This window comes from Fusarium poae, chromosome 4 (genome assembly GCF_019609905.1).
Source record: "Fusarium poae strain DAOMC 252244 chromosome 4, whole genome shotgun sequence".
NCBI classification, from domain to species: domain Eukaryota; kingdom Fungi; phylum Ascomycota; class Sordariomycetes; order Hypocreales; family Nectriaceae; genus Fusarium; species Fusarium poae.
The window spans coordinates 5,112,237-5,137,702 of record NC_058402.1 but is presented as its reverse complement, the minus strand read 5'-3'; the positions used below and the strand labels follow the sequence as shown (position 1 = coordinate 5,137,702).

General features: G+C 47.0%; 9 protein-coding genes across 9 annotated transcripts; 4 read left to right on the top strand and 5 right to left on the bottom strand.

Annotated features, from left to right (window-relative positions):
- Positions 1-33: 33 nt before the first annotated feature.
- On the top strand, positions 34-1,667 carry FPOAC1_011769 (uncharacterized protein; the record flags this gene model as incomplete). Its single annotated transcript, XM_044856136.1, has 2 exons — positions 34-1,032; positions 1,080-1,667. 2 exons carry the CDS (start codon positions 34-36, stop codon positions 1,665-1,667), a joined length of 1,587 nt encoding a protein of 528 aa, XP_044703449.1.
- Positions 1,668-1,723: 56 nt separating this feature from the next.
- FPOAC1_011768 (uncharacterized protein) lies at positions 1,724-2,650 on the bottom strand (the record flags this gene model as incomplete). The annotated part of the gene is made up of 1 exon (XM_044856135.1): positions 1,724-2,650. The coding sequence occupies one exon, from the start codon at positions 2,648-2,650 to the stop codon at positions 1,724-1,726; it is 927 nt and encodes a 308-aa protein (XP_044703448.1).
- A 3,615-nt stretch (positions 2,651-6,265) lies between these two features.
- Positions 6,266-8,410, bottom strand: FPOAC1_011767 (uncharacterized protein; the record flags this gene model as incomplete). Its single annotated transcript, XM_044856134.1, has 2 exons — positions 6,266-8,145; positions 8,200-8,410. The coding sequence occupies 2 exons, from the start codon at positions 8,408-8,410 to the stop codon at positions 6,266-6,268; spliced, it is 2,091 nt and encodes a 696-aa protein (XP_044703447.1).
- Positions 8,411-10,164: 1,754 nt separating this feature from the next.
- Positions 10,165-11,470, top strand: FPOAC1_011766 (uncharacterized protein; the record flags this gene model as incomplete). The annotated part of the gene is made up of 4 exons (XM_044856133.1): positions 10,165-10,291; positions 10,363-10,469; positions 10,526-10,698; positions 10,750-11,470. 4 exons carry the CDS (start codon positions 10,165-10,167, stop codon positions 11,468-11,470), a joined length of 1,128 nt encoding a protein of 375 aa, XP_044703446.1.
- Positions 11,471-11,872: 402 nt separating this feature from the next.
- Positions 11,873-13,065, bottom strand: FPOAC1_011765 (uncharacterized protein; the record flags this gene model as incomplete). The annotated part of the gene is made up of 3 exons (XM_044856132.1): positions 11,873-12,349; positions 12,402-12,667; positions 12,720-13,065. The coding sequence occupies 3 exons, from the start codon at positions 13,063-13,065 to the stop codon at positions 11,873-11,875; spliced, it is 1,089 nt and encodes a 362-aa protein (XP_044703445.1).
- Positions 13,066-13,487: 422 nt separating this feature from the next.
- On the top strand, positions 13,488-16,643 carry FPOAC1_011764 (uncharacterized protein; the record flags this gene model as incomplete). Its single annotated transcript, XM_044856131.1, has 5 exons — positions 13,488-13,729; positions 13,786-13,888; positions 13,941-14,787; positions 14,855-15,414; positions 15,660-16,643. The coding sequence occupies 5 exons, from the start codon at positions 13,488-13,490 to the stop codon at positions 16,641-16,643; spliced, it is 2,736 nt and encodes a 911-aa protein (XP_044703444.1).
- A 432-nt stretch (positions 16,644-17,075) lies between these two features.
- FPOAC1_011763 (uncharacterized protein) lies at positions 17,076-18,542 on the bottom strand (the record flags this gene model as incomplete). The annotated part of the gene is made up of 3 exons (XM_044856130.1): positions 17,076-17,845; positions 18,131-18,411; positions 18,502-18,542. 3 exons carry the CDS (start codon positions 18,540-18,542, stop codon positions 17,076-17,078), a joined length of 1,092 nt encoding a protein of 363 aa, XP_044703443.1.
- A 393-nt stretch (positions 18,543-18,935) lies between these two features.
- RHP54 (DNA repair protein rhp54) lies at positions 18,936-22,269 on the top strand (the record flags this gene model as incomplete). Its single annotated transcript, XM_044856129.1, has 3 exons — positions 18,936-18,946; positions 19,000-21,293; positions 21,929-22,269. The coding sequence occupies 3 exons, from the start codon at positions 18,936-18,938 to the stop codon at positions 22,267-22,269; spliced, it is 2,646 nt and encodes an 881-aa protein (XP_044703442.1).
- A 433-nt stretch (positions 22,270-22,702) lies between these two features.
- FPOAC1_011761 (uncharacterized protein) lies at positions 22,703-24,599 on the bottom strand (the record flags this gene model as incomplete). The annotated part of the gene is made up of 5 exons (XM_044856128.1): positions 22,703-22,867; positions 22,918-23,301; positions 23,374-23,679; positions 23,739-24,382; positions 24,446-24,599. 5 exons carry the CDS (start codon positions 24,597-24,599, stop codon positions 22,703-22,705), a joined length of 1,653 nt encoding a protein of 550 aa, XP_044703441.1.
- Positions 24,600-25,466: the final 867 nt, after the last annotated feature.

The window sequence follows — 25,466 nt, the reverse complement described above, 5'->3', positions numbered from 1 at the left end:
AGTTATAATTCTGAAAGATTATCTTTACGTATTATGTCTTTTGGTCGCCCTACGGTTAATCTTGAACCATTTCGTGTTCAAATTGAACAGTGGAAATACACTGATCAATTAACAATAAGGCAGATTCTAGAGTCCCTTACGAATCAGTTCAATATCAGAGTAGGCCGTTCAACATTATATCGGTCTATACAACAATGGGCTTTAGACTCTTCCCTAGGCAGTCAACAGGTCAAAAACACAGAAGATTCAGAGCAACTACGTCGACGAATTACAGAATTATTCTACGATCAGGTCCTCAATGACCGTTATATGCTTCTACGACTACAAACGGAAGGCTTTATTATTACAAAGACCGGCCTTGAGCGTATTCGACGAGATTTGGGGCTTTGGAGGCGTCAAACACCAGAAATGTCTTCTACGATAAAGACCAAATTATACAATTTCTTCGAAAACGAAAACGAATTGCATACAAAGCTTCAAACCTTTGGTCGTACATACCTCTATGTTTACGTACGCCAGCACCAATTTATCCTAAGCCGCAAAGCCCTCTATGAATGTTATCGAGAATTTATGCCTACGAACGTATCCGATCGATGGCATACGATGAAGCATCGCCGAACCGGGTGGGCACCAGCTGGGCCTGACTTTATTTGGTCCCTTGATGCATATGATAAGTTAAAGGCTTGGGGCATTGAGATTTATGCTGCAATTGATGCTTATTCACGGTATATTACGTGGTTCTATTGTGGTATATCAGCAAATACATCACGAAGTGTTGTAGAGCAGTATCTTTATGCCCTTCAACAACGGGAGACTATGCCGTATCTTATTCGGTCTGATCGTGGCAATGAGACTCTTTTAATGGCCGGTGCACATTATTACCTTTCGCAAGCGCAAGTACGTAAACGGAATAATACGACACTGGATCAAGTGCAATTTGACGATGTTTGGATCTATGGCAAAAGTACGCATAATGAGAAGATTGAAAGCTGGTGGCTTCGATTAAGTAAAGGAAGGGCTAAGTTTTGGCGCGTACGTATATTTACTTATTATTTAATATTATAACTAATAATCTATAGGAATACTTCAGTATTATTACTGCTGAAGGCCAGTTTTCACATGATTATCTATCAGACCGTATTGCTATATTATATCTATATATGCCAATTATACGAGAAGAGCTCACTGAGTTCGTACGTATATGGAATGTGCACTATATACGCAAACAGGCCAATAGACCTCATGTGAACCCAGGGCAACCTTGGAATCTTTACTTCCAGCCAGAAGCAAAGGACTCCAAAAGCTATGCAGAAGCTATTCCAATGGATCGACTACAGACCCTTTTGAATATCTTTGAAAGCGATTCTATTGATTTGGATGCGTATTTGCCCAAGGATACAATTGCAGTTTGTAATACTATCCTTGAAGGTCAAGATAACTTCCCAATTGATAGCCCTATGCAACCAAAGTATTCAGTATACCTATTTTTACGGGCTCAATTGGAGATATATATTACCCTAAAGAAAGAGCCTTTTATTGGGCTTTTGGATATCCCTACGGGTGGTATAAATCGCGTACGAGATCATTTGGCAACATATGATATTGATGTTGATATACTCGAAAGTATTCCATCGGAAAATGTGGAGGAATTTGATCATCGGTTCTAGTGTATTTGATAGTAATTGAAGCAATTTAAAGCAATTTAAAGCAATTATAGAACTATTTAACTATTACGAGGATTCCTTCCTCGCTTTGCCCGCGTAGGGAGCACTTTCCGTTCAATCCCTTTCTTCTTAATTGGCCGATTCTCCTCAATTGGCTGTTCATCTGGCCCTTCTTCCTCAATTGGCTGCTCATCTGGCCCTTCCTCCTCAATTGGCTGCTCAACTGCAATGATATCTTCTTGATAGGTTGCTAATATTGCCGAAGTATCACTTTCATTGCCGTTATCTTCCCAAGTGAATGATACAGCATCGGCAGTATTATTATCCTCCGTTTTAACCTCCTCTTTGATACCGTATTCTCTTTTAACAGAAGATACGGGTTCATTCTTGATCTTAGAAGCCACCTTACGTTTACTTGGAGCACAAGGCTCTAAGTCAGCAATAGGCTCTGCTTGCCTTTTTGCACGTTTACGTACAGGCTTAGTTGAATCAATTGGGAAGTCTGACATAGGCAATACGTTAAAGTTAAAGAACGTAAAGCTAATAGGACTATTGGGCCTTTTACGAATTGCAATATTTGCTGCTTCAAAGAATGAGCTTAGTGATACTGCTTCGTATACACTATCATTGAACTCAAACGGGCCAATTGTAGGCCCTGAATTGGAAAATGATGATACAACCTTCCAATCCATTGAAAGAAGCTCCTTCTTGCAGGTCCCTACAATGAATTCAATCATTGCCTTGTGCGATGGAAATGTAGATGCTAATACGGCCTTGAATTTGGCCGTATGTCTTGCAACACAGTAGGCCTTCCCTGCGTAAATCGGGATTTTATATGATTCGTTTATTGCTTTTAGGTATCCATCACAGATCCAAAATGCAGCAACGAAATCGATCGTAATTGGGGTCGTACGGCCAGTTATTGCAATACTTCGTCGCTGACTCTCAACGGCAGCAGCTTGGGCTTGTGCATAGCTAATAGGCATTGGTCTTGTTCTGACTGAAGGAATTGTCATCGCATTGCCTCGTACTTGTGTGTTTGGGGTCGTAGGTGGTGAGTCGAGTGTTAAATCGATTGTAGAAGAAGAAGTAGATAACAAAGGGAGCCGTTGGCAGCATAACGGGCAAAAATTGGCCGATGGGTATTGTGACCGAATATCTGCATGGCGACTGCCATCTTCTGGGCAAAAGGCCGTCATCAGGGAGAGGGATTAATGCAATTTGATGCATTACGGGAGTAAAATGGCATCGTACGGTGCCGTACGGACTCGTACGAGCTTGTGTTGTTACTAAGGGCTCATGACCTAATTGCGGACTTCAGTAGGGAGATATGTTTTGATATAATACTATCTATTCGTATTACTGTATAGATAAGTGACTAATGACACATTGGTGTCAATAGAGTAAGAAAAAATGTCGTATCCGCACTTTTGGGACACTGCCCCCTGTGGCCTTCCGTAATAGGCTTACAGGGTTGCCAATCCATTTGATGCGTTCTAGAAATGCCCCATGCCTTTGCTGAGCTGCCTTAGTACCTAGGTACCTAGGTAGGTACCTTGCTACCTTTGTACACAGCAAGATGCACAATTATAAAAGCCTTATAAGTTTCGGTTACCGTCTACCAGTGCTTCCTTTTTCTCGACGCACTTTCTGGCCTAATATTGTTGGTATCTCAGTAGGCTACTTTAGTAGTCTAGTACCTAGTCTAGTTAGTCAGACAGAAAGGCTGTGTGTAATACCATCCAATGTTGGTTGACTGACGGGGTCTTGATCCTTCGCCGGCAAGGGAGCATGAAATTGTCTCGACTAAAACGCCGACGGGACCTGTCTTCATTTCTCCTGAACAGTGCCTCTTCCTCTGGTTTGCTGACTCGCCCCGTATGTCAATCCGTCTCTGGGTTCACTAAGTTGCAGAGGATCACAAGTGGGTTGAAGACCCGACGTGTTACTTGCCGCATCCTACACTTTCCACTGGTATTGGATGCTATACCCCAGTGACACACCAAGGGCTTTTTTTATTTGACAAAACAAAGACACCGCTTTTCTTCACTAGACACTAGACACCATCGACGTTGTCGGCGGTTCTATGTCACCCGACAGTTTCATAGCTATGCATAGCCCTTCCTAGTCTGGTACTGTCCGATGCCAGTAGTTGCTCAGCCTCCAGGATAGTAACACACCAAATCACGGCCCATCTTATTTATGATCAATGAATTTTATTCCAGGGTCAGAAATATGGTAGTGCAGGCCTCAGGCCTCAGGGCGTTGTAGCAGTTGGATGCTGGAAGCATGCAAGATGAAATTATTCGGTCAGTTTATACTCTTGGACTAGACTTCTCCGGCTATTTATTCGTGTACCCTAACCAAGACTTGTATGCTAACGTTTCTGCGACCTACTAGATATGCCATCATTCATTGTTTGCCATCCATCAGAGACCCATGAACGTAGAAAGAGGGAGGGGACGCCAAAGATGTATTTGTCACAGAATACGATACGAGCAATACAATAATGAATATCAGTGTACGAATTAGTTTCGCGCATGCCCATGCCGTCTCTGATTCTTTGGAAGTGGCATTCGTTTGCTGTATTATCCCACTCTCTTCCATTTGCCAGAATCGCTCGCCCTGCCGCCCACAGCCGTTGATTAACCACCTGATGTCGAAAGGATCAATAACTGTCTGCCACAACTTTCTCGGCTCTTTATAGCCTGACCCCTCAATTTCGGTGACTCCATCAGGGGATAGGTAAATCTTGTTGTTCCTCGGCAAGTATCGGCGGGGGTAATGGGTGTTGAACATGATGATATTCATGAGCATGACATTGCTTTAACACATTAAAATACCATTCATATCTGATAACAAGATTTATGGTTGCCGGACCGAAGTCTGCTCCATATCGAAGCTCTGGATAGTTAAGTATTCGACGACACGATAAATGGTTCTGGACAATATTAGGGTCATGCTTATATGAAGCGTCAACAGCGGACCCGCAAGTCGCTCATTTATACCGCTGATGAGGCATCGACGATGGGACGTGACAGCCAGCGTGAAGAGGAGAACTGTCACGACAAGCTGCAACAGTAAAGATGTTTTGATAAGAGCATGGCCCGCCTCAATCTCGCTGTCGCTCAGCGATTAGGTTGCTGAGTACGACGCCCCCCAACCGTTGAGTGCCTCGACAAAAGCAGATACAAACTCAAATGTTGTCAAAACTCGTCCAGGGTGTATAGGCGAGTGGTATGAGATGTAGTACAATATTCGACCCATGCTGTGATAGTCTTGCGGTTCGAGGAGCGGGCTGTCGATTATCAGTACATTATATTGTGTCAGTGTCACAGCATCAAGTTACAACTCACGGGCCAGCATAAATGATACACATACATGCAATGAATATGTCAAGACTATCATAGTTAAATGCTCCATAAGCTCTGAGTATGAAGCCAGCCGTAAGCAGCAGAGAGCAAAATGGAAACAGGGGTGTCAGTTTCAAGCACTTGTAGTGTCTGCGATAAGTCTCAGCTCTACATCACTCTTGTTATTTCCCTTTTCTATCACTGAATGTAATACGGATGAAAATGACTACGGCTTTATTGGGAGCATAGAACCAATAGCTGCCCTTAATTACTCTTAATGTCAGATCTCTGGGAACCAGAACAAGAGGGAACACGCATTAGATCACAGGAGAACATACTGTATTTTCCATCAGACATCTTGGTCAATTTAAATTCCAATCGCGCGGAAATTTTTGAGGATGTTTCGCTGAGATCTTTGTTGCAAAAGAGAATCTTTCGAATTCCACTGCAATGGACTTACTCCAATATTGTTCATTATCGAGAGCAACTAGCAAAAATTGTCAAATTTTCCTCCAGGAATAACATCTTATTTAGCCACAACTTGACCAAATGTCGTCAATCTGAGCTTTATGATATTAGATATGGCCAATAAAGAGACAATGCGAAAAATACGACTCTCAAACTAGCGTATCGTGCAGATCACCCGAAGCCTTTCGCTCTTCCACGGTATCTCTAGGCACCCAACAATGGCTTGGGTACTTAAGACCGTCCGCCAGTATAGAATACTTAGTAGTTCATTCCTCTAGCATGTCCGTATCCATCGCATTATCGTCCGACATACCGTTTCCTGTACACTAATCATATGTTGTCTCTGATCCGCCTCCCGTATTTTTCGTAATTACGCCCCATGATGCTAAGAATTGTGCGGGATATAATAGGTACATATTATGAAAGATACTCTATAACAAATAGATGTCAAGTCGATCAGCATTATGGCGAGAGAAAAGCAGCATGTTTAGAAATAAGCCTAGTATACAATTAAAAATCAGAATAATGTCAAAATAGCTCGCTTGTAGAGACTCCTGTGTTCAAATAGACAAATCCTCAGCAAAAAAACGTGAAACTCGAGCCATATATTGGCCGGCTGTTTCTGTTCCAAATTCTCAACCGAAATGTCCTGCTGCATGTTCACAAACATGTCATGTAATCAAATCTCCGTGCCGTCATTAGAACCTTGAAATCCACTCTCCCGGTAACCTATACATCGGCGACGTATGACATACCGCATTTCAAGTACCTTATCTATGATCAGTCAACCCCCCAGCTTCGACTATCATCCGAAGATGAAGGCCGCCTATGCAGCTCCTTCTGTGCTGCTATTTCCTTAGTCGTGTTGTCATTCTTACTGCGATGTCGACTGTGTCGCTTTCCTTGACCACTGTGTTGATAGTTCTCATCATCACTCCAATCGCTAAATTCACCTTCAGAGTAGTCCCATTGCACTGGTATTTCTTCGCCATCTTCGCCGTACCCATATACAAGACCTCTCCATTGTCCCGAAGCAATCCTTGCTGCCACCCTGAGAATAAGGCGGATCAGGGAGCTTGGAGGACCCATGATCATTTCGCACGTCTTGGCAATGATGGCCATTGGTAGGTTCTTGACAGTCTCTAGCCTACTTCTGTAAGGTCGTCGTTCCATAGTTGACGCAGGAGTGAAGAGATTCGCAGCAGGGGGCAGGGGTGAAAGTGCCCGTCGGCGTACTGATAAGCTACTTGTGGTCGCTCTGTGACGAGTTATAAACGGCCGTTGTGGCGGTGTTGCTGTTGACAAGGGGACTCTAGTTTCAACGTCGACTGTGTCTCTGGTTGCCGAATTCGCACCTTCGCTGGACGACTCGTTGTCGTCGGAATCAGGGTCCGATTCCCAAGCGCATGGCATTGGAGAGCTGCCTCTGCTCCGGGAAGACTTGCCTGTTTTGTATCTCTCAGCGGATAGGGTGCCTGTCTCATTTGATTCGTACTTCGCCTCAACAGCAGACTCCGCTTGGGAAGTGGGTGGTGAAGGGTGTAGGGGAACGCCAGATGAATGCCATGACTCGACACTATGAAACGATTCCTCGCTGTCCCTCCGTTGAAGTCGTGGCTGCTGTATGGGTTCATCTGGTCGAACAGATTGCAAAGGTTGCGATTCAACTTTATTACTGTTTTTATTTGACTTGGGAGTGATAGGCGCACGAGTCGAATGTTTCCTTGAAGTTTCTGATACACTTCTCGTAATTGGATCTCTTGATGCAGAAGCTGTCGTTGTAGTCTTATCCACCGTTGGCATCAAGTGCGGCGGCATTGTGGCTGATCTTGTCGTTGTGAACCCTGCGGTCCGTCGCCGAAGTCTAGCCTTCATATGACCTCCCCGGTTACCGGATCCCTCGTGTAGTTCGTATACCGACAAGTCACTCTGGGTAGGGCTAGTCGAGAATACAGATGACCCATCATGGTGTGCCCCTGAGTCGCTGGCGAATGCAGGAGAGCTGTAAGACTCAGGCAGATTGGATAAGAAGGGATATGATGAGATGTGTTCCGTTGGACGTTCCGGGACAATATCCAGTGGCCTTGTGTTAGATTCGCTTGTGCTTCCACCCATCGGCTGCAAAGGATCCAGATGCATTCCGTGTTCCTCGTAAATAGATATGTTTGAAGGTACTACGCAAGATGCTGCCCGTGTAGGTCTCCCGACCAGAGGACTTGATGGAATGTCTATGGGATGTCTATCATTTAGAGGCGTATGCGTAGTGGCTCGCCCGGCAAATGACGATCTGCGCGAGCTGGTAGATGACAATGTAGCGTCGTCCGGTGTCGTGGATTGGGCGCGAGGAGTCCAAGGTAAGATCGTAACAGGCACTTGCTCTGGAAGATCAACTGTGAATGTGCGCTTGAAAGGACACTCGGTTTTCTCGAACTGGAGAATTTTATCGAGCACCTCTCTGAGTTCTTCAGCTCGTTGCTGGTCTCCGGGATCTTCGACAGGTAGTTCAATCCTCCAATAATTAGGTCGACGAATCTGTAAAATGAATTTACTGTTGACTTCATCTATGCACCAACACTGGCTCTTCCGTAGGATAGGCTGCAATGCAGAACCACAGCTTAGAAAGGCTACGGATCGTGGTGCTCGATAGATGCGAAAGGGGCCTGGTTTACGACATTAGCAGATGGCTTTGAGGTGTTCTAAGACGAGGCACTCACCAACAGCGATAGTTCGCTCGAGCTGAGAGGACCATGATAGGGTCCCAGGTGGATCAACATTGCTTGTGGCAGGAGTCCTCACAAAGGCTCTCCCAGTTGCCGTAAAGGATATGATTTTTACATTCGGGTGACTGTAGAGTGTTTCAACCAGGTCTTTATCGGGCGTATCTGAGCTCACGGAGTCTCGACGTGGCATTGGAGAAGTTGACATTCGTCTTGGGGCCCGGTGATGCGGGAGATCGTCAACCGAGTCATCCATGATAGAATAAATTCCGTAATGTTGTCTTGTTCCTAGTAGCGCAAACGATTTCTAAGCCGGGCTGCAGCTTAAACATCTCGACTGGACAAATAAGAGGAGACGTTCATGGTTGCGCGAGGTTGGTGTCGAATGTATCGCGGCGGATCGTGAAGAATTGTCGTGGATCCCCTAACCAACAGTCAAGGGAGAATTATCAGGATAGATAGGGAAGAAGGCGCACTCTAAGGGGGTAGCCACCAAACGATAAAGCAATATCGTGTTATACAGTATTTCAATCGTTCGAGAAGGTGGCTGGTTCAAAACCCACTCGTTTCTTTTCGCTCCCTCGACTTGAGTATAGAAGTGCTCGCTCGTTGAGGTGACGGTTGTGCTGGGGCTATGTGCAGGGGGCCTTGAGTTCTAGAGGGGCGCTTTGCCTTAGTCATCCATATTAACATCCATTCCAAGGCCCGCTGATCCCGCTATCCCGCCCCTTGAATTCCTGATTTGGCTAGAACGTTGAGCCTGGGATAAGGGACAAGGACAAGGACATGGAAATCTTTCGTGCAGGAGGACAGATAGACTGGGTCCCTGCGACTGTCAAGTGAGGTCAAGTTTCACAAGCGCCCAAATGTTGCAGAACAGGTACTGGGTGAGCTCGTCGTACGACGAAAGCTTTACAGGACTTGACTCATCGTTCGATCGGCTTCATATGGATTTCTCCTTGCTACGGTTTTTATCGCTATAGGTAGTTGGGGGATGCTATAATCATTATTGTTTTTCTTGTCTGATTTGATGCAGTTACAAAATAATCACTCGACTTAGCCCTTGTATTGATATGGATATAGTACCTACTAAGGTAGGTAAAGAAAGACCTGCGAACGCCACTCAAATGCACCTGTGCTACTGTACCTAGGGCGGTTAATTTTGCTGGTACTCTAAGGACCTTCAACCAAACAGTAGGCGATTGATTGCCCAGGATCTCTTATGAGATGACACTTATTCTTTGTTATGTCTCACAACCCAATCTCTGGCAGAGATTCATTCATAGATGATGTGCACAGTACCTTTGATCTCTTGCATGTGATTCTTTACTGCTTATCCCGTCCCTCGGACCCAATCAGGTGCTAAGTAGGTAGGTTGGGCAAAAGATCCAACAACCATGCATTTTAGTTCTAAGTACTAGGTATCTATTTGCTAGTCTAGAGTACAGGGTGTACCTAGGTACTACTTGATGTACAGTTATCTCGACAGGTACTAGACGTCAACGGGCGACACAGTATAAACGTACACGCAGGTAGAGTCAAGGCCGAATATTTGGCGTTAGCAGTTCGTAAACCTGCAGACCTGGAGGCCCAGAGCTCTTGACGCTACTGTACTACGTAGTTATGTTCCTAGCTCAGCCGCCTGCCTAGGTACGTAGTCTAGATGGAGCAAACAAGCTCCATCTAGGACACTTACGTCACCTTACATTTAACTCAATCCACATCATCATTCCAAGCTGTCTTCAACGTTCCACGTCTGACCTTGACGCAACCTTCCAAGCTCCCAAATGGCCTGTTAAATCTATAGCTCAACCAGAACCTGCGACGCTTGAGTTCTCAACAACTTGAGGGACTCACTTGGCTGTTGTCCTCTTTCCCGCGTCAGTAGTGAATACTTCGACCAGGGTTTAATCGGTCAGAGTGCCTTAATTCCCATAGCTTCCCGCTACATCGTTTCTCGACATGTCTCCGAACGACAAGATGAGTATTGATAAAGACAAACTAAAGGAAAAGCTCGAGCAGAAACTCGACGTTTCTCATTTTGATCCAAACACAGTAATCCGCGGAGCTCAGTTGACGCTGGTGGGAGGTAAGTAGTATTTTAAATTCCCTTAACTCAATACAACCAGAAACCATGTTTTTGACCAGCATCATACACAGCTCATCGTGCACTTCAGAACCCTGCACTTTTTACCACCGATCACTATCGACAAGCGGCTATTGCAGTTCTAGCTGGCCTCGCCATTAGACTGGTCATCTCTGTGCCCGTGAGTCTTGTCTACACTATCAGCAGGAACTTGAGGTAGATCTGACACGAAACTAGATCATTGGGATCAAAATACTGCTGTGGTTTATCTCGTTCTTTGTGTCTCTCGACACAATAACATGGGATGATACCCTCGTAAACGGCCTTGACTTTGTTGCAGAATATGTTCTTCAAGTACCATTCTTCCTCATGGCTCTCATGCGTTATGTGGTCCCAACTCTCGATAATCTGTGAGTCGATTCCATTTATACCCTTCTCCGTGCCTAACCAGTTTTTGATAGATTCATGCAATCACTGCAGTGGGTAGATATAACTTATGTCCAGAAGCACAGTGGCGAAAAGCCCTCTGAGCTTCGGAACATGTACTATCCAAATCTTAAGATGTACAGGCCGACAGACGGAAGCACACACTCTGAGAGTACTGCTCAAGCTGTTTCTATGTTTCTTTACCGCTTTCTTCGCAAAGGCGGCATCTCTCTCGCCATCTTCGCCCTATCATACACGCCATACATCGGCCGCTTTGTTTTGCCTGCTGCAAGTTTCTACACCTTCAACAACGCTGTGGGGTTAGGTCCGGCTTCAGTAATATTCGGCACAGGTATCTTCCTTCCTCGCAAGTACCTTGTCATCTTCCTTCAGAGCTATTTCTCATCCAGGAGTCTGATGCGAGAATTGCTCGAACCTTACTTCGCCCGAGTTCACTTCACCAAAGAGCAGAAACGAAACTGGTTCCGCAGCCGAGAAGGTGTTTTGTTCGGCTTTGGCTTGGGCTTCTACATCCTTGTTAAGATTCCTCTGGTTGGCGTGCTCGTCTATGGTATCGCTGAGGCATCGACCGCCTATCTTATCACCAAGATTACCGACCCTCCTCCTCCTCCTCAACAGATGAACGACTTCACCCAGGGGCAGCAGAATTGGTCCAACAAGCACGAATTCTTGAATCTCTCTCTTGCCAATATCGATTCGGTTCATGCCGATGGTTCCCTTAAGACGACAGAATAGCCAGCACAAATTCTACCTTGGTCATACTTGTAAATCAGCAACACTCATGCACGAGTGCAGCATCACTTATCCTACCCAGAAGAACCAGCCTTGACCGGACATGGTCCCGAGACAAGTTATAAGTGTTTTTGGGCCCGCCTCCAAATACAGTTTCTACCTATGTATGCAAACAATCATGCTGACGTCGGCTACATATCCCTGGGACGCAAAGTTTCGAGAGAAAATACAATATCAATTATTTCGGGGAATCTAGTCCTCCTCACTAACGCTAATGCTCTTAATGTGCGATCTTACCAACGTGCTACAGTTGTAAACCTATTATGCTTCCAGGCATGAATGATCATTTCGCAATGTCTCGACGGACTATGTCAGCAACGTTTGAAGTGGCACACCTAACCACGGTCAGGCGTCATGAATGATAGAGAATTCCTGGTGAGCAGTGTCGGCACGATGTTGTCTGACAACTTTATCTCCCTGACCAATGAAGTTGCAACCAGGTGCATCGCACTTCCGCAGGACGTTGTCACCCTCGTCTTGGATTTCGCTCAAGTCAACGTGGCCTGTCGCCTCTGCATGCTTCTGCCCTTCAAGCTGGCCGCTGCCGATCCAGTCACATCCCGGCACATCGCATCTCAGGATTAACCCGTCTGTGTCTGTGTAGTAATGCGCTTTGTTCAGCTTTTGAACGAGTTCTTCGGTCTTTGTGAGAACTTCGTCATCGCCAGTAGACCAAACAGCTTGGTCAAGTTCAGGGGGCAAGGTAGGGGAATTGTAAGGGGGATCAGCACAGCTGAAGGCAACCCGGTCATAATGAATTCCGGAGTACACGAGAATACAGCGATCTCGCTTTTGCTCTCCGAATTCAATTTTACTTTGCGTCTAAGTGACAATCAGTGACGAAATAGGATGAACGGCAATGGCATTGACTGACCTGAACGTCAAAAGTACATATTTGTATGTCGAAGATCGAGGATAGTATACTGAGCTCAATGCCACCACCCCATCTATCAGGGTCCCGGATGCTGCGGCAATATTGGCTGGGAGGGCTGCCAAGAACAGCTTCCGAATATTCTTCTGGATGTTGGAGAATATAGTCTGCCATCATCTGTCTCAAGTTTTGTGCAGGGATTTGGTCTTGGAGTGCGCCTCCGAAAGCAGTAAACAAGCAACTATTATCACTGGGCATCACTCGTAACACTACCCCATGTTAATGTCCATACATGCAGCACAAGCATCTGTAACCACTTACGAAGAGTGCCCTCTCTCTGCGGCCATGGAACGCTCGCATCTTCAGGGCCTTCATTCTTTTTCAGTGGCATGGACGCAATAGGCTGGTTTTGGCTAGCCTCAGCAGGGTCAGATGGTGACTCCTCGGGAACAATGGTAAGTGTTTCGCCATGAAGACCAAGAGATCGAGCAATCTGATCACCCTGGATAGCTTCAAGAGATTTCATAGCCATCGGCAGACCGTATCTCACACTGAATTTGTTGATGCCAGTCTTTGTCCGGATTTCATCAAAGAGGGTTTCAACAGTAGCATCGTCTGGTAGCTCAAGGATGCCGGTGCCGGCCGGGCCTTTAAATCGAGCACGCATGACGATATTTTAAGACGCGCAAGGTTTTCCAGGTAGTGTTATAGGAAGTCTCTTTCCGGGTACTGGTGAATAAGGAGAAATTTCAAGTCTGGAATATCTGGTGGTTGTAATTCGAAGGCGAGGAACAAGTGGAGATGTTGGCACCTGTCTGTTTCCACACGCACGCACCCTTTAGCCTATTTAGGAACCTGGTGTCGCGCGCAAACACACGCGCTTCCATTGAACCTATGGCAGGTCAGCGATACGTACCTTACAATCAAGCTTCATCTTCAACTCTCGCAACACCTCATGTTGTGGTTTCACAATACGAATTGGCCTTTAAACTAATGAGTTATTAAAGCATACCTGTGACTATTTCCAAACCACTGCAATAACTTCACCTACGGATTCCAACCATACCCGAGTGGTCCCACAAGCCCATCATGTCCACTCGGAGGACGAACGCGACAGAGGTGCGCGAATCCATCGAAGCCAAAACCGCAAGTACAGACATCGAGATGAAGGATGCAGTGGACAACGATGTCGATGCCGAAGGCGACCCGGATGTGGATATGGACGCAGAAGGTGACGAGGACGCAGAAGGCGAGGTGGACGATGAAGGCCGCCCCGACATGTATCGTTTGATCCATAACTTATCGACATATCTTTGCAGCGTTGAAGACGAGTACGTATGCCACCTAATATATAAGGGCGCAATTGCTAATAACAAATGCTTTATAGTGGCGAGCAACTTGCTGCCGGGTTCCAACGCATTCCCAATCGACGAGCTTTACCCGATTATTTCGAAATCATCTCGGAGCCTATTGCTTTTAGTACCATCCGGGTAGGTTTACAAAAAAAAATTTGTCCACATCAATTACTGACAGGTTCTGTAGGGGAAAACTCAGAAGAAGCAATACAGCTCATTCGCCGAGTTCGTGAAAGATGTTGCGCAAATTTGTCACAACGCCCAGGTTTATAATCGCCCTTCTGCCCCTATATTTGGCGCCGCTGTTCGACTAAGGGAAACCCTCGTCCGTGAGCTTCAGAAGCTAGTAGAGAGAGGGCACATCACAGCAAGCGATACGCAGTTGCCTGATCTTGGTGAGCTCCCACCAGCGGAAGAGTCGCCACCAGCGGAAGACGACGAGGATGACGAGGACGAGGATGATGATGAAGACGAGGATGATGAAGAAGATGATGATGACGACTCTGAAGATGAGGGTGGGCGACCTCGCGGACGAAGACGACGTGCTTCTGGGCGCAAAGATCAAGACAAAGACTACGAAGACGATTCGCATAAGCGACGGGGACGACCTCCGAGTGTGCTTACTCCGAATGAAGCGCGCATCACTTCAATCTTGAAAGGATTAAGAAAGCCCAGGGATGCTGCGGGGCATCTCCTTGTCCATCCCTTTGAGAGGTTACCGGATAAGGCGGCTGTTCCTGATTATTATACGACAATACAGAATCCCATCGCCCTTGACAACATTAAAAGGAAGGTAAAGCGGAAGAAGTATCAAAATGTCGACCAAGTGCTGCAAGATCTCAACCTCATGTTCGAAAACGCCAAACGATATAATGAGGATGATAGTGAAGTCTACAGGGCTGCTGTTGAACTTCAAAACGAGGCCCAACTCTTGGCAGAACAGGAGAAGGCTAAGCCTGACGACGATTTCCGGGACGAAGACGGAAAGCTGCCTTTAGCAGAGATCCAGTATAACGAGCAATCCTGGAAAGTTGGTACGTGCATTAGAGCATCCTGTGCAACAGCTCATCTGCATTACGCTCGTGACTAATATCAAGATAGGCGATTGGGTTCACATTCGGAATCCTAACGACCTGGCAAAGCCTACTGTGGCGCAAATCTATCGAACCTGGCAAGATAGGGCTGGCCAAAGATGGATTAATGCCTGTTGGTATTACCGGCCAGAGCAAACTGTACACCGACACGAGAAGCATTTCTACGAGCATGAGGTGGTTAAAACTGGACAATATCGTGACCACCAGATTGAAGACGTCTTGGATCACTGTTTCGTCATGTTTGTGACACGTTTCAACAAAGGCCGTCCACGAGGGTTCCCTCGTGGTAAGGAGATCTATGTATGTGAATCACGCTACAACGAGGAGAAATTCACGTTCAACAAAATAAAGACGTGGGCGAGCTGTGTTCCTGATGAAGTACGCGATAAGGACTACGAAATGGATCTTTATGATGTGCCTCGGCGCATGAGAAAGATCCCCAGTCCTATCAAGCATTTACTTCGCGAAGACGCAAAGGAAACAGATGAGTTACCAAAGCCAACATGGGGGAGCCCAAATGCCCCGCCAATCGTTGGAGCCGTGCACCGACGTCCGCGGGAAATCAACGTAAGTGAAGCTTCATTTATCCTGTTTATTATTTGTTTTTGTTTGTTGGCCCGCACGCTATGTGCTTATCGTTCTGCCGGCTGCCATCAAGGTTTTATCAGCCAGTGCAGTGCATCCATTACCCCCTGCCTGCACATTTGCATCTATCTTCGGCCGACATTAATCCTGAGCACCGTTTATGCCTCAGGCTGTGCAGTCAATCGCTGGTTCTAATCCCCCATCGCGTCTCAACTGACAATACACAGGAATCTCCTCCTCCAGAACCCACACCTCCGCCGCAGGCTATGTCAGCTATCCCACTATCCGACGCTGGCACTGATGCTGGTAGGCGCGCGTCAATGCTGTCAGTCCCAGGTGCTATGCCTGGAGACCACTCTGCTCGACATCCTTCGATGTCCTATCCCGGGGGACCATCGCCTTCGCCTGTTCCATACAACGCTCATATGACGCCTCATTTCCAGCCAGTTACGCCAGGAGCCCAGCCTCAACAGGTTCATCAGACTCCAGTTCCAATTCCACATCCACCTCATCTTGGTCCTCAGCCTCAAGTGTCTGTACGTCCTGTGCAATACCAGCACCAGCCTCAACATCAACAGGCAGGGTATACACAAAGCTTCGCCCCTAATTATGGGCAACCAGTACCTCCCATGCATCAACAAACTCCGATGGGGAACCACATTACCCCAGCTTACAACCAAGCGCCTGCTCCCCCTGTTGCGCGTAGCCCTATGGCTCCCACGCCTGGGATGCCCGTGCAAAGCGGCAATGCGTACAACCCACCAAGACCACCAGAAGTCTATGCGCTCCCCGACAGTATGAATGACGCTTTACAGCAAGAGCTCCGTCAGACGTTCCAGCATGACAGTGCTGGGCGAGTCCTCTTCTTCACTGCCCCGCCCCTTGAGAGATCCCACAAGGGAATTTCGCATGAAAGTGCAGGCCTTGGGCACAGTGTCAAGTATCTTGCAGGTCGGAAAGAATGGTTGGCTGAAAGAGAGAAGAAGAGGAAGGAGCGCGATGAAAAAACTGGTGAGATTTCTCAGAAAAGAACCGAGAAAGACGCAGCGGATGCACACGAAGCTGGAAAAGCGATAGTTGCTCAGGCCAGCGATGTCATGGCTAAGTGGCTCGAACAATATGAGCACGACACTCAAAGATGGACAACCCAAACTGGCCTCGAAGGTTGGCGCGATGCGACAAAAGCCAACAAGGGAAGGGGTGCTGTTTGAAACTGGGTAGCAACGATTGGAGGACAAAACATGGGGATAAAGGCGCCTGGTGTATCCTATTCGAGACCAAGAAGGTGAAGCCAGGTTAAATGCCGTGTGCTAAGTGCGAGTACTAGGAGTAATTGGTTTTCTCTTTATTAATAATCAATTTTTGGAAAGGTTGAGTCACTCCTCTGGAGTGTTCTATGGTTTCGACGTGTCTTGCGATACATTCTTCTGTTCTCTGTATCGACCACAACCTCGTACATCACTGTTGTTGCGATTTCGGAACATTTGTTGATGGCTCGTGTTCGTCTTGCATGTCAATATATCACACTATCAAACTTGATGATGGTCAATCAATGCACACATTTTTCACTTTAGAAGATGGCGACGCTGTTTCAATATTAGTTTCGGTTTTTATGCAAAAACATTAATCCCACATCTTGCATTTTATAGTGCCTCTACCTTTTCTACTCTTAAGTCATTAGATAGCGCTTGTTTGCGTCCATGTCCAAGCTCGAGCATGACCCATTCATAGACAGCCCATTGAACGGCGTTGACGATGAAGGCCCGGACACTGCAAACAGTCAACCCTCGGAAGAAAACACGTGCTCCGCCTTCCCTATACGCTTCTTGTGCAATTTGGAGGGCGCCCGCTCGTGAGGTCCGTAGAGGCCCGCTTGTTCGCAAAAGAGGTGATGTTTCGACCAGTTCGCCGAGCGTCTGAGTCTGAACCCTTGTCTTGATGACATCCAAAGGAAAGACACTGACCCACGTTACGACGCCAGCCAATCCTCCACAGAATAGAACTTTGGCGGCTTCGTGTTGAAACGAAGTGCGCTTATCAGGTTCAGTGGCCAGCCAACGAGTGCTCAGCTCATAAGACCAGAAGTAAAAGCCGTACCCTATACTATCTCGCAGAGCAGTCACAGCCCCGCCAAAGTAGAATCCTTTAAAACCATGATTCCCCCAGATCTGTTTGGTGATAGCCAAGCTTGACATGGGAGGAGAGGCCAGTTGAGCTCTACACTTGATGAGCTCGGTAGGTGTGCTGACAATCCAGGTTGCAAGACCACCCACAGCGCCAGCAATCCATGTATTCCACATGTTCCCTGATGTCAAGAACACGCTGTTCAATGCGGATTCTGTGCGGTTGTAAGAAACAAAAAGTAGAGCATTGAGGGCACCATAGCCGAGAATTGGCGCCGCCGTTCCAGTCACTAAAGACGTGTATGATCTGAGAAGACGAGTGCCGAACGATGTGCCTTGGTTGATGGCAGGACTTTCTACTACTGTCTGGGAATGAATCGAGCAAGAAGACAGGACTGCTGCTGGTCTAACTTGCTGTGCCTGCCGTCGTACTTTGATAACATCGAGGGGGTTTCCAATGATGATGCCAACCGCGCCACTTAGATAACCAGCCCAGAAGTCGGCCGACATGATAGAACTATCTCTCTATGGCTTCGGAGGCGAGAGAAGAGGGTCCGAACTTCTTGCAACTTTACGCTGAGCAACGGTAATAGTACTCAACACGCCGAGATAAACAATACCCCAGGCCAAACCCAGCCGTGCAAGCGGAATTCGATTTGCAGCAGCTTGGACATCAATTCGCTGAGATCGAGTGAGGTATTGCCAATGGGCAAAATGTCCAGCGACTGTAGCAGCCACGATTCCAGTACGATGTTGGGCAATTGCAACTTGGAGAGGGGTCGGTCCAAAGGATTCTTGCTCGGCAAGGACATCTCCACCGACCGATCGGCTTTGATCGGGGTTAGAGAGATTAACGCTTGAAGCATGTGTTAGTTACCTATCTAGTGATCCGGGGTTCTTTAAAAATGGAGAGAGGGCAGGTGATCAGCGAGTGGTTTTGACCTACCCTGACGGCGCTGCAATAAGCGGACTTTCAGATATCATCATCCTTGACTACTAACCTAGGTAGTTAGGTAGACCGTGTAAGACTGAAGAGTAAGGTGAACCGAGAATCAAGACACATGTTTTATCACCAACCCATCATTATTTGCTTTCATGATTCTTTTCGTTTGGTTACCTAAGCTAGTGGATCTAGTTCCAAGTCCAAGCTTTCCGGCATGTCAGGGTCTCGACTTCCGCTGAGGTTGTCGAAAGCCAGAGATTGTAGGCGGAGGCGAATCACGTGATAGCGTGTCTGCCTGCAACTCGTCGCGTCGAGTGAATCATCGCGCTTGCCTGCCTATTAACTACTTTCCCTTCATCAATTTTTATTTGGTGGCAAGGGATCTTGCAAACTTCAACAACCTCTTCCTAACCATTGATAGATCCAATCCGTCCAACATGGGAGCATCGTAGGTTTTGATATCCGTCGGGTCATTAGTGCAGCTTCTAATGCGATATTCAGGTCACCACTTGTGGCAACGCCGCTTGCTGGCAAGAACAAGACTCCGGGCAAGCGAACGCCAACACCTGCTTCAATTGACCGACTTCACAAGCCATTCAAATGTCCTGGAACTGCTGGAAGAAGCCCAGCTGTGGACAGGCCATCCCGCAAGCGGAGAAAGGTCGATTATGGTGGCGCCGATGGTGAAGCAGATAGTGACAAACCGTATTCCAACGACGATAGACTTGCGCTCGCCAATCGAGACATCAACCGATTCCCTGTTTATCAAGCAAAAGACAAAACTCTGGTTTTTCGCAAGGCGTTCTCTGTTCCATTGAAAAATAAGGATACCTCTGCATACAATCCTAATCGTGCTCCTCCTACCCTCGGTCTTCGACAGGGCGCTGTCTTCGTCGCCAAGCCGCTCCACGACCCCAGCGGCGAATTTGCCATTGTACTTTACGATCCTACAGTAGACGACAAGCCGAAAGATACGCCAAAGGCTATTGAGCCCGCCAAGGCAGAGGCGTTGGAAGAGAAACTCGATGCACCTCTTGTTCACAAGAGTCTTGCCGAGATTTTAGGAATCAAGAAGAAAACTGACGATGAGCACCCTCGGGTTCCGGTTGTCATTGATCCCAGACTAGCTAAGATTCTTCGCCCGCATCAAGTCGAAGGTGTCAAGTTCATGTACCGATGTGTTACCGGTTTGATCGACGAGAAAGCCAACGGTTGCATCATGGCTGACGAAATGGGATTGGGAAAGACTCTTCAGTGCATCTCCCTTATGTGGACGCTACTCAAGCAGTCGCCTGACGCTGGCAAGTCAACCATCCAGAAGGCTATCGTTGTTTGCCCCGCAAGTTTGGTCAAGAACTGGGCCAATGAATTGACCAAATGGCTTGGTGCTAATGCCATCAATCCATTTGCCATTGATGGAAAAGCTTCTAAAGAAGAGTTGACACGTCAACTTCAACAGTGGGCAAATGCGACCGGGCGATCCGTGACCCGGCCTGTTATCATTGTCTCCTACGAAACTCTGCGATTAAACGTGGAACAGCTCAAGCATACCAAGATTGGGTTACTCTTCTGCGATGAGGGTCACAGACTGAAGAATAGTGACAGCAATACTTTCAATGCTCTCAACAGCCTTAACGTTTCTCGTCGTGTCATTCTTACTGGCACACCCATTCAGAACGATTTAACAGAATACTTCTCTCTCACAAGTTTTGCAAACCCAGATCTGCTTGGAACACGCTTGGAATTCCGAAAGCGATACGAAATTCCGATCTTGCGAGGTCGAGATGCAGACGCTTCAGAAGTTGACCGCAAGAAGGGTGACGAGTGCACTGCAGCTTTACTCGGCGTGGTCAACAAATTTCTGATCCGCCGCACAAACGACATTCTTTCCAAGTATTTGCCCGTCAAGTATGAGCATGTTGTTTTCTGCAATCTTGCACCGTTTCAGTTTGATCTCTATAACTACTTCATCAAAAGTCCTGAAATCCAGGCTCTTTTGCGAGGTAAGGGAAGCCAACCTCTAAAAGCTATCAACATTCTCAAAAAGCTTTGCAATCATCCAGACCTGTTGAATATGTCGGATGATCTACCGGGCTCTGAGAAGTGCTACCCCGATGATTACGTTCCTAAAGAAGCACGTGGTCGTGATCGTGAAGTCAAGTCGTGGTACTCTGGTAAAATGGCCGTGCTGGACCGCATGCTGGCTCGCATCCGCCAAGACACAAATGACAAGATTGTTCTGATCAGTAACTACACTTCAACGCTGGACCTGTTCGAAAAGTTATGCCGTTCCCGTCAGTACGGAAGTCTTCGTCTCGATGGTACCATGAACGTCAACAAGCGCCAAAAGCTTGTCGATCGGTTCAACGACCCCGAGGGTGATGAGTTTGTCTTTCTACTCAGTAGCAAGGCTGGTGGGTGTGGCATCAATCTCATTGGTGCAAATCGTCTCGTTCTTTTTGATCCTGACTGGAACCCTGCGGCCGACCAACAGGCTTTGGCTCGAGTATGGCGTGATGGGCAGAAGAAGGACTGCTTTGTGTACCGCTTCATCGCAACTGGTACTATAGAAGAGAAAATCTTTCAAAGACAATCTCACAAGCAAAGCTTGTCTTCTTGTGTGGTGGACTCAGCGGAAGATGTGGAACGTCATTTCTCTCTCGACAGTCTACGCGAGCTGTTTCAGTACCGGTCAGACACCAAGAGCGATACTCATGAGACGTTCAAATGCAAGCGATGCAAGCCTGACGGCAAGCAGTATATCAAGGCACCAGCCATGTTGTATGGTGACACGAGTACGTGGAATCATTTTGTCAACGAGGGGTTGAAACCCATTCAGGATTTACTGCTGAGGCAAGAATGTGGAGAAGCAGAGGTCTCTGCTGTGTTCCAGTATATTTCTCACTGAACTTACTTGGTTGTTTCTCTTTTATGATTAATGTTGATGAGGCATGCAAGGGCGTTGTTATGGATGCGTGGTGTTGAAAGGATTGCCGTATGTTTTACGGAGTTTGGTCTACTCAAACCATCATACCAGATGGTCTGAGTACAAGATGTGCTTTGTGGAAGAGCTTCAGATAGATAGACTGTTCAAATGTAAAAGAAAGAAAAAAACGCTTCGAGCAATTCAGGTCGTGATCAGAGTCACTGAAACACTATTAAACGTACCAGTGAGATAAGAACGGTGACGCTGTAAGCTTACTGGTCATTATTCATACCATCTTCTTATTCGCGAGGTGTCCAAAATGAATTGTACCAAATTCTAAACAAATAATCATCTGGCCTGGCAGCCTAGCCCAAGTAAATCACGCCTCGTTAGGTATGGCAGTTGGATAATAATACACAGTGTGATTAGTCGTGGGTATTATTCGTGCACTGTTTTTCGGCCTCGTTAGTTGACAAAGTTTTACTTCCTTCTGACTTTTTAAAGATCGGTCTTCGTATACATCAACTTGGCTATCTACACCACAAACATCCAAATCAGCAACTTCTTGTGCTAAACCGTACGATTCCATTGATCTCCGTCCAAATTCAGCCAGCATGTCTTCTGAACCTACAAAACAGTCCTCCCCTGAGTTCACATCTTACTACCTCCAGCGGGCCACACAAGAGCTTTCAGAGGATCTCGACAAAGTTCGCAACGCTGAAGATTTTAAGTCCGACTCCATCCCATTTCTTGTGCAGGCTCTACAGCAGGGCGCTGGCCTTTTCTCATCAGAAGATCAGAAGAGAGTGATAGCGGAACCAAAGGGCAAGGAAGAGAATGCGTGAGAGGGCCATATCCGCCAATTCAGTCATTTTGGGTCAAGCAGTCGAAGATACTCGAGAAGGCATCATTATTAAAGATTCGAGGCACTGGAGATCTTTTTGGGGCGCATTCAGCCATTTCCCATCAGACGAGAGCACGTCAGAGCACCAATATTCTAGTTTGGCGAATAGAAGCTAATTCGTCCGTCAGACGACATTAATATTCTCGTAGTATTCACGAGTCAGTATGATATTTATTACAGATCATGCAAATGCCCGATCCGGTTCAGCATTGCGTCAACTATAGACCGTTTCATAAAGGGGTATCTCAAAGCAGAACTATCACTCTGTCCAGAACTCTATATAACCAATCCATATCTACACATCGCTTCACTTAAGCCAAACCACAGCGATCCTTTACTTTCCCCTGTTGAAGTGCACATGTACATCTATCGGTTCACTGTTTCGACATGCCGCGTCGTTCGATTCGCACGGCCCATCCCTTGACGGCAAGGACAATGATAATCCAGGCCATCAAGAGTCCGACAAGGCCCATCGTGACGGTATACATGAACATGGCATCAAGGCCATAATGGATCATCCCATCAATAGTATCAGTGCTCTGGCTCAAATTAGCTTGCCAACGTGGACTTGCAATACGGCTCAACTCACGCTAGCCATGAAAATAACTCCCCCAGATATGAGTCCGAATGCGGCGAGCAACTCGGTAGGGGGTCGTGATGGAAGAATGGACTTTGGCGGTTTGAGGAACATCAAAAAGTATGTCAGACCGCGAGCAAGTGAAGCTCCGAGGAGTAAATTTCCCCACTGCCTGTGAACCATGCTGGACATCATGGTGTGCTGCGTGTGTGAGCTCATCATGAGTCCAAGCAACATAATCACCAAAGCTGGGATGGGATTCAGCGACAACTCATATGTATCAGGATCCTCGGCCTCGTTTGCGTCTTCGACTGTATGGCGATTTATTGGCTTGATGTCTTGGACAGTCATGTTAAGGAGATTACGGATGCGAGTCGACTCGATGAGCATGCCACACTGAATTTCTCATGATTAGTCTTCGAACTGCTTCAGAAGATTTGGTAGGGATCCTGCAAGGCCTTGACTTACCAGACCTCCTCCAAGGAAAAGAACAGTGATGGAGATGTGCTCCATATCCTGCACAGTCCAGGCCCCTCCCCAACCACCAAGGTGCTCCATGAAGATGTTGGTAGAGCCATAGAAAAAGATCAAGAAGCTCTCAACGAGCTCAGCAGAAGGACTCCATCCCTTGGGATGGTTCTTGGGACGAATATTCCATGCCCAGCCGAGCTCGCCAAAACTGCCAGACCAGCGTCCCAGGGTGAAGATTCCCAACCAGAAGAAAACGCCACCCTTGATCCAGTGGGCCAAACCATTGAAGATTCCTTCTCCTTCCTATTGACAATATATTAGCCTGACTAGAGTTTGGTTGGGATTTCGAATATGCAACTCACAAAAAAGCGGCCGAAAGTGGCTATTCCAGTGGCAATCGCGATAGAGCCGAAAGGAAGAATAATGCGATCAACCACCTTACAGCCAATGCCGAGGTACTTCCAGACTCTCGAGGTTGTAATTTTGGACACATGACGGGCCAAAGTTCCAGGAGATGCAGTAGATGATAACGAAAGCTCTTCCAAGTCTTGGTCGTCTTCATAATCCTTTTCGGGGTGCTGCGGAGGCGATCCCATATCATTGAGTGTCGATACCGAGTCGCTCTCGATGGACGGGCTGTTTGGCTCGGTGCCTCGTCCAGTGTCATCAGAAGTACGGTATGGGCTGTCATCGTGGTAGCCACTGTATAAAGTGTATTCGGCCTCTGAGTTTGGGACAGGTTGGAAGCAATGTCCCTCTCTGCTACCTCGGTTGCCTTCATTCCCTCGGAGAATACCAGCAATGTGGCCCACAGCATTCATAAGCACCTGGGCGTAGACGACCCATGTCACAGCCCAGCCAATCTTGTGGTGCGCATTACCAGGATACAAGTCTGGGGTTTGAGTGTTATAGACGACACCGAGAAAGACTCCTAAAGTGTTCAAAGCTAGGAACACGAACTGTACATGCAAAGTAAAACGAGACCGTGCCAGCGAAAACATGACAGCTGTGGTTTGTGTAAGTCGGTACGCGAAACAAATCAAGTAGCGTTTAGCCAAGGTGAACATACCGATGGGAAGGATGAATACCCAAGAAATAGCCATCAAGGCAATGTGTGTGTGAATGACTCCAGAATGCTCGGGATGGGCAAAGTAGGTATCGGGATAGTCTTGGTGTTTAGGTGGCCGTGTCGTGTTACTGCCGTGATCTATTCCCATCTCCATCTTGTCTGTGCTTTGGTCATCGCTGTGGGCAATAGCGACAGGTAAAAGTGCTAGCAACAATGCGCTTGAAAACGATGTTGTTTTTTTATAGATCATGTTGAGAACACTCATTGAAATAAGGCTTTCGTTCTGAGAGTCGAATCAAGACGGGGTCGCAAACGAGAATAATGTACATTAGCAGTGTGTACAACTAGACGTAGACAGGAGCAACATTTATACATGTGTAATCAATCATGCGATCGAACTGGAGTATATGACCAAAAATGTTTCAAGGAGCCTCAACATGGCATTGATTTAAAACATGATATAGAAACCCGCCCATCGCGTTCCATCCTAGCAAGGGCCGAGCAACTGAAACTGGGTGGGCTTATCCATCTAAAGGCCGTGAACGAGCCGAGAAACAACAGAGACCATCCGAAGGTTCCGAATTGCTTCGTATCGTCATATCCATCGAGTATGTGCCTAGAAGAAACAACAAAGGTCAAGAAAGAAACCTTATTATTACCTCTGTGTGCCACTTAGATAGGTCCATAGTATGCGGTAAGCCGGCGCGGTAGCTTTGGTGGGGGAGGTCCAACGGGGCCGGCCGGTGGGGGGGGGGTATTCCATAGCTTAGTAGCGGGCTTCCGTCCCCATTATTTTCTAGGGTCAGTATACGCTACTACAACGGTACAACCTGACAACTCAGTGATGATGTTACTTACAATGCTTCTATTGCGTTACTAACTTTTGTTCTTTAATTCCGAGTATCCACGGTACTCTTCCTTTTCAAGCCCGAGATCGACGATCGACAGGCAAATCGAAAGCATTCGTATTACCTAGGTACCTACCTACATCAGCGATAAAAGCATCACCCACCAGTTGATC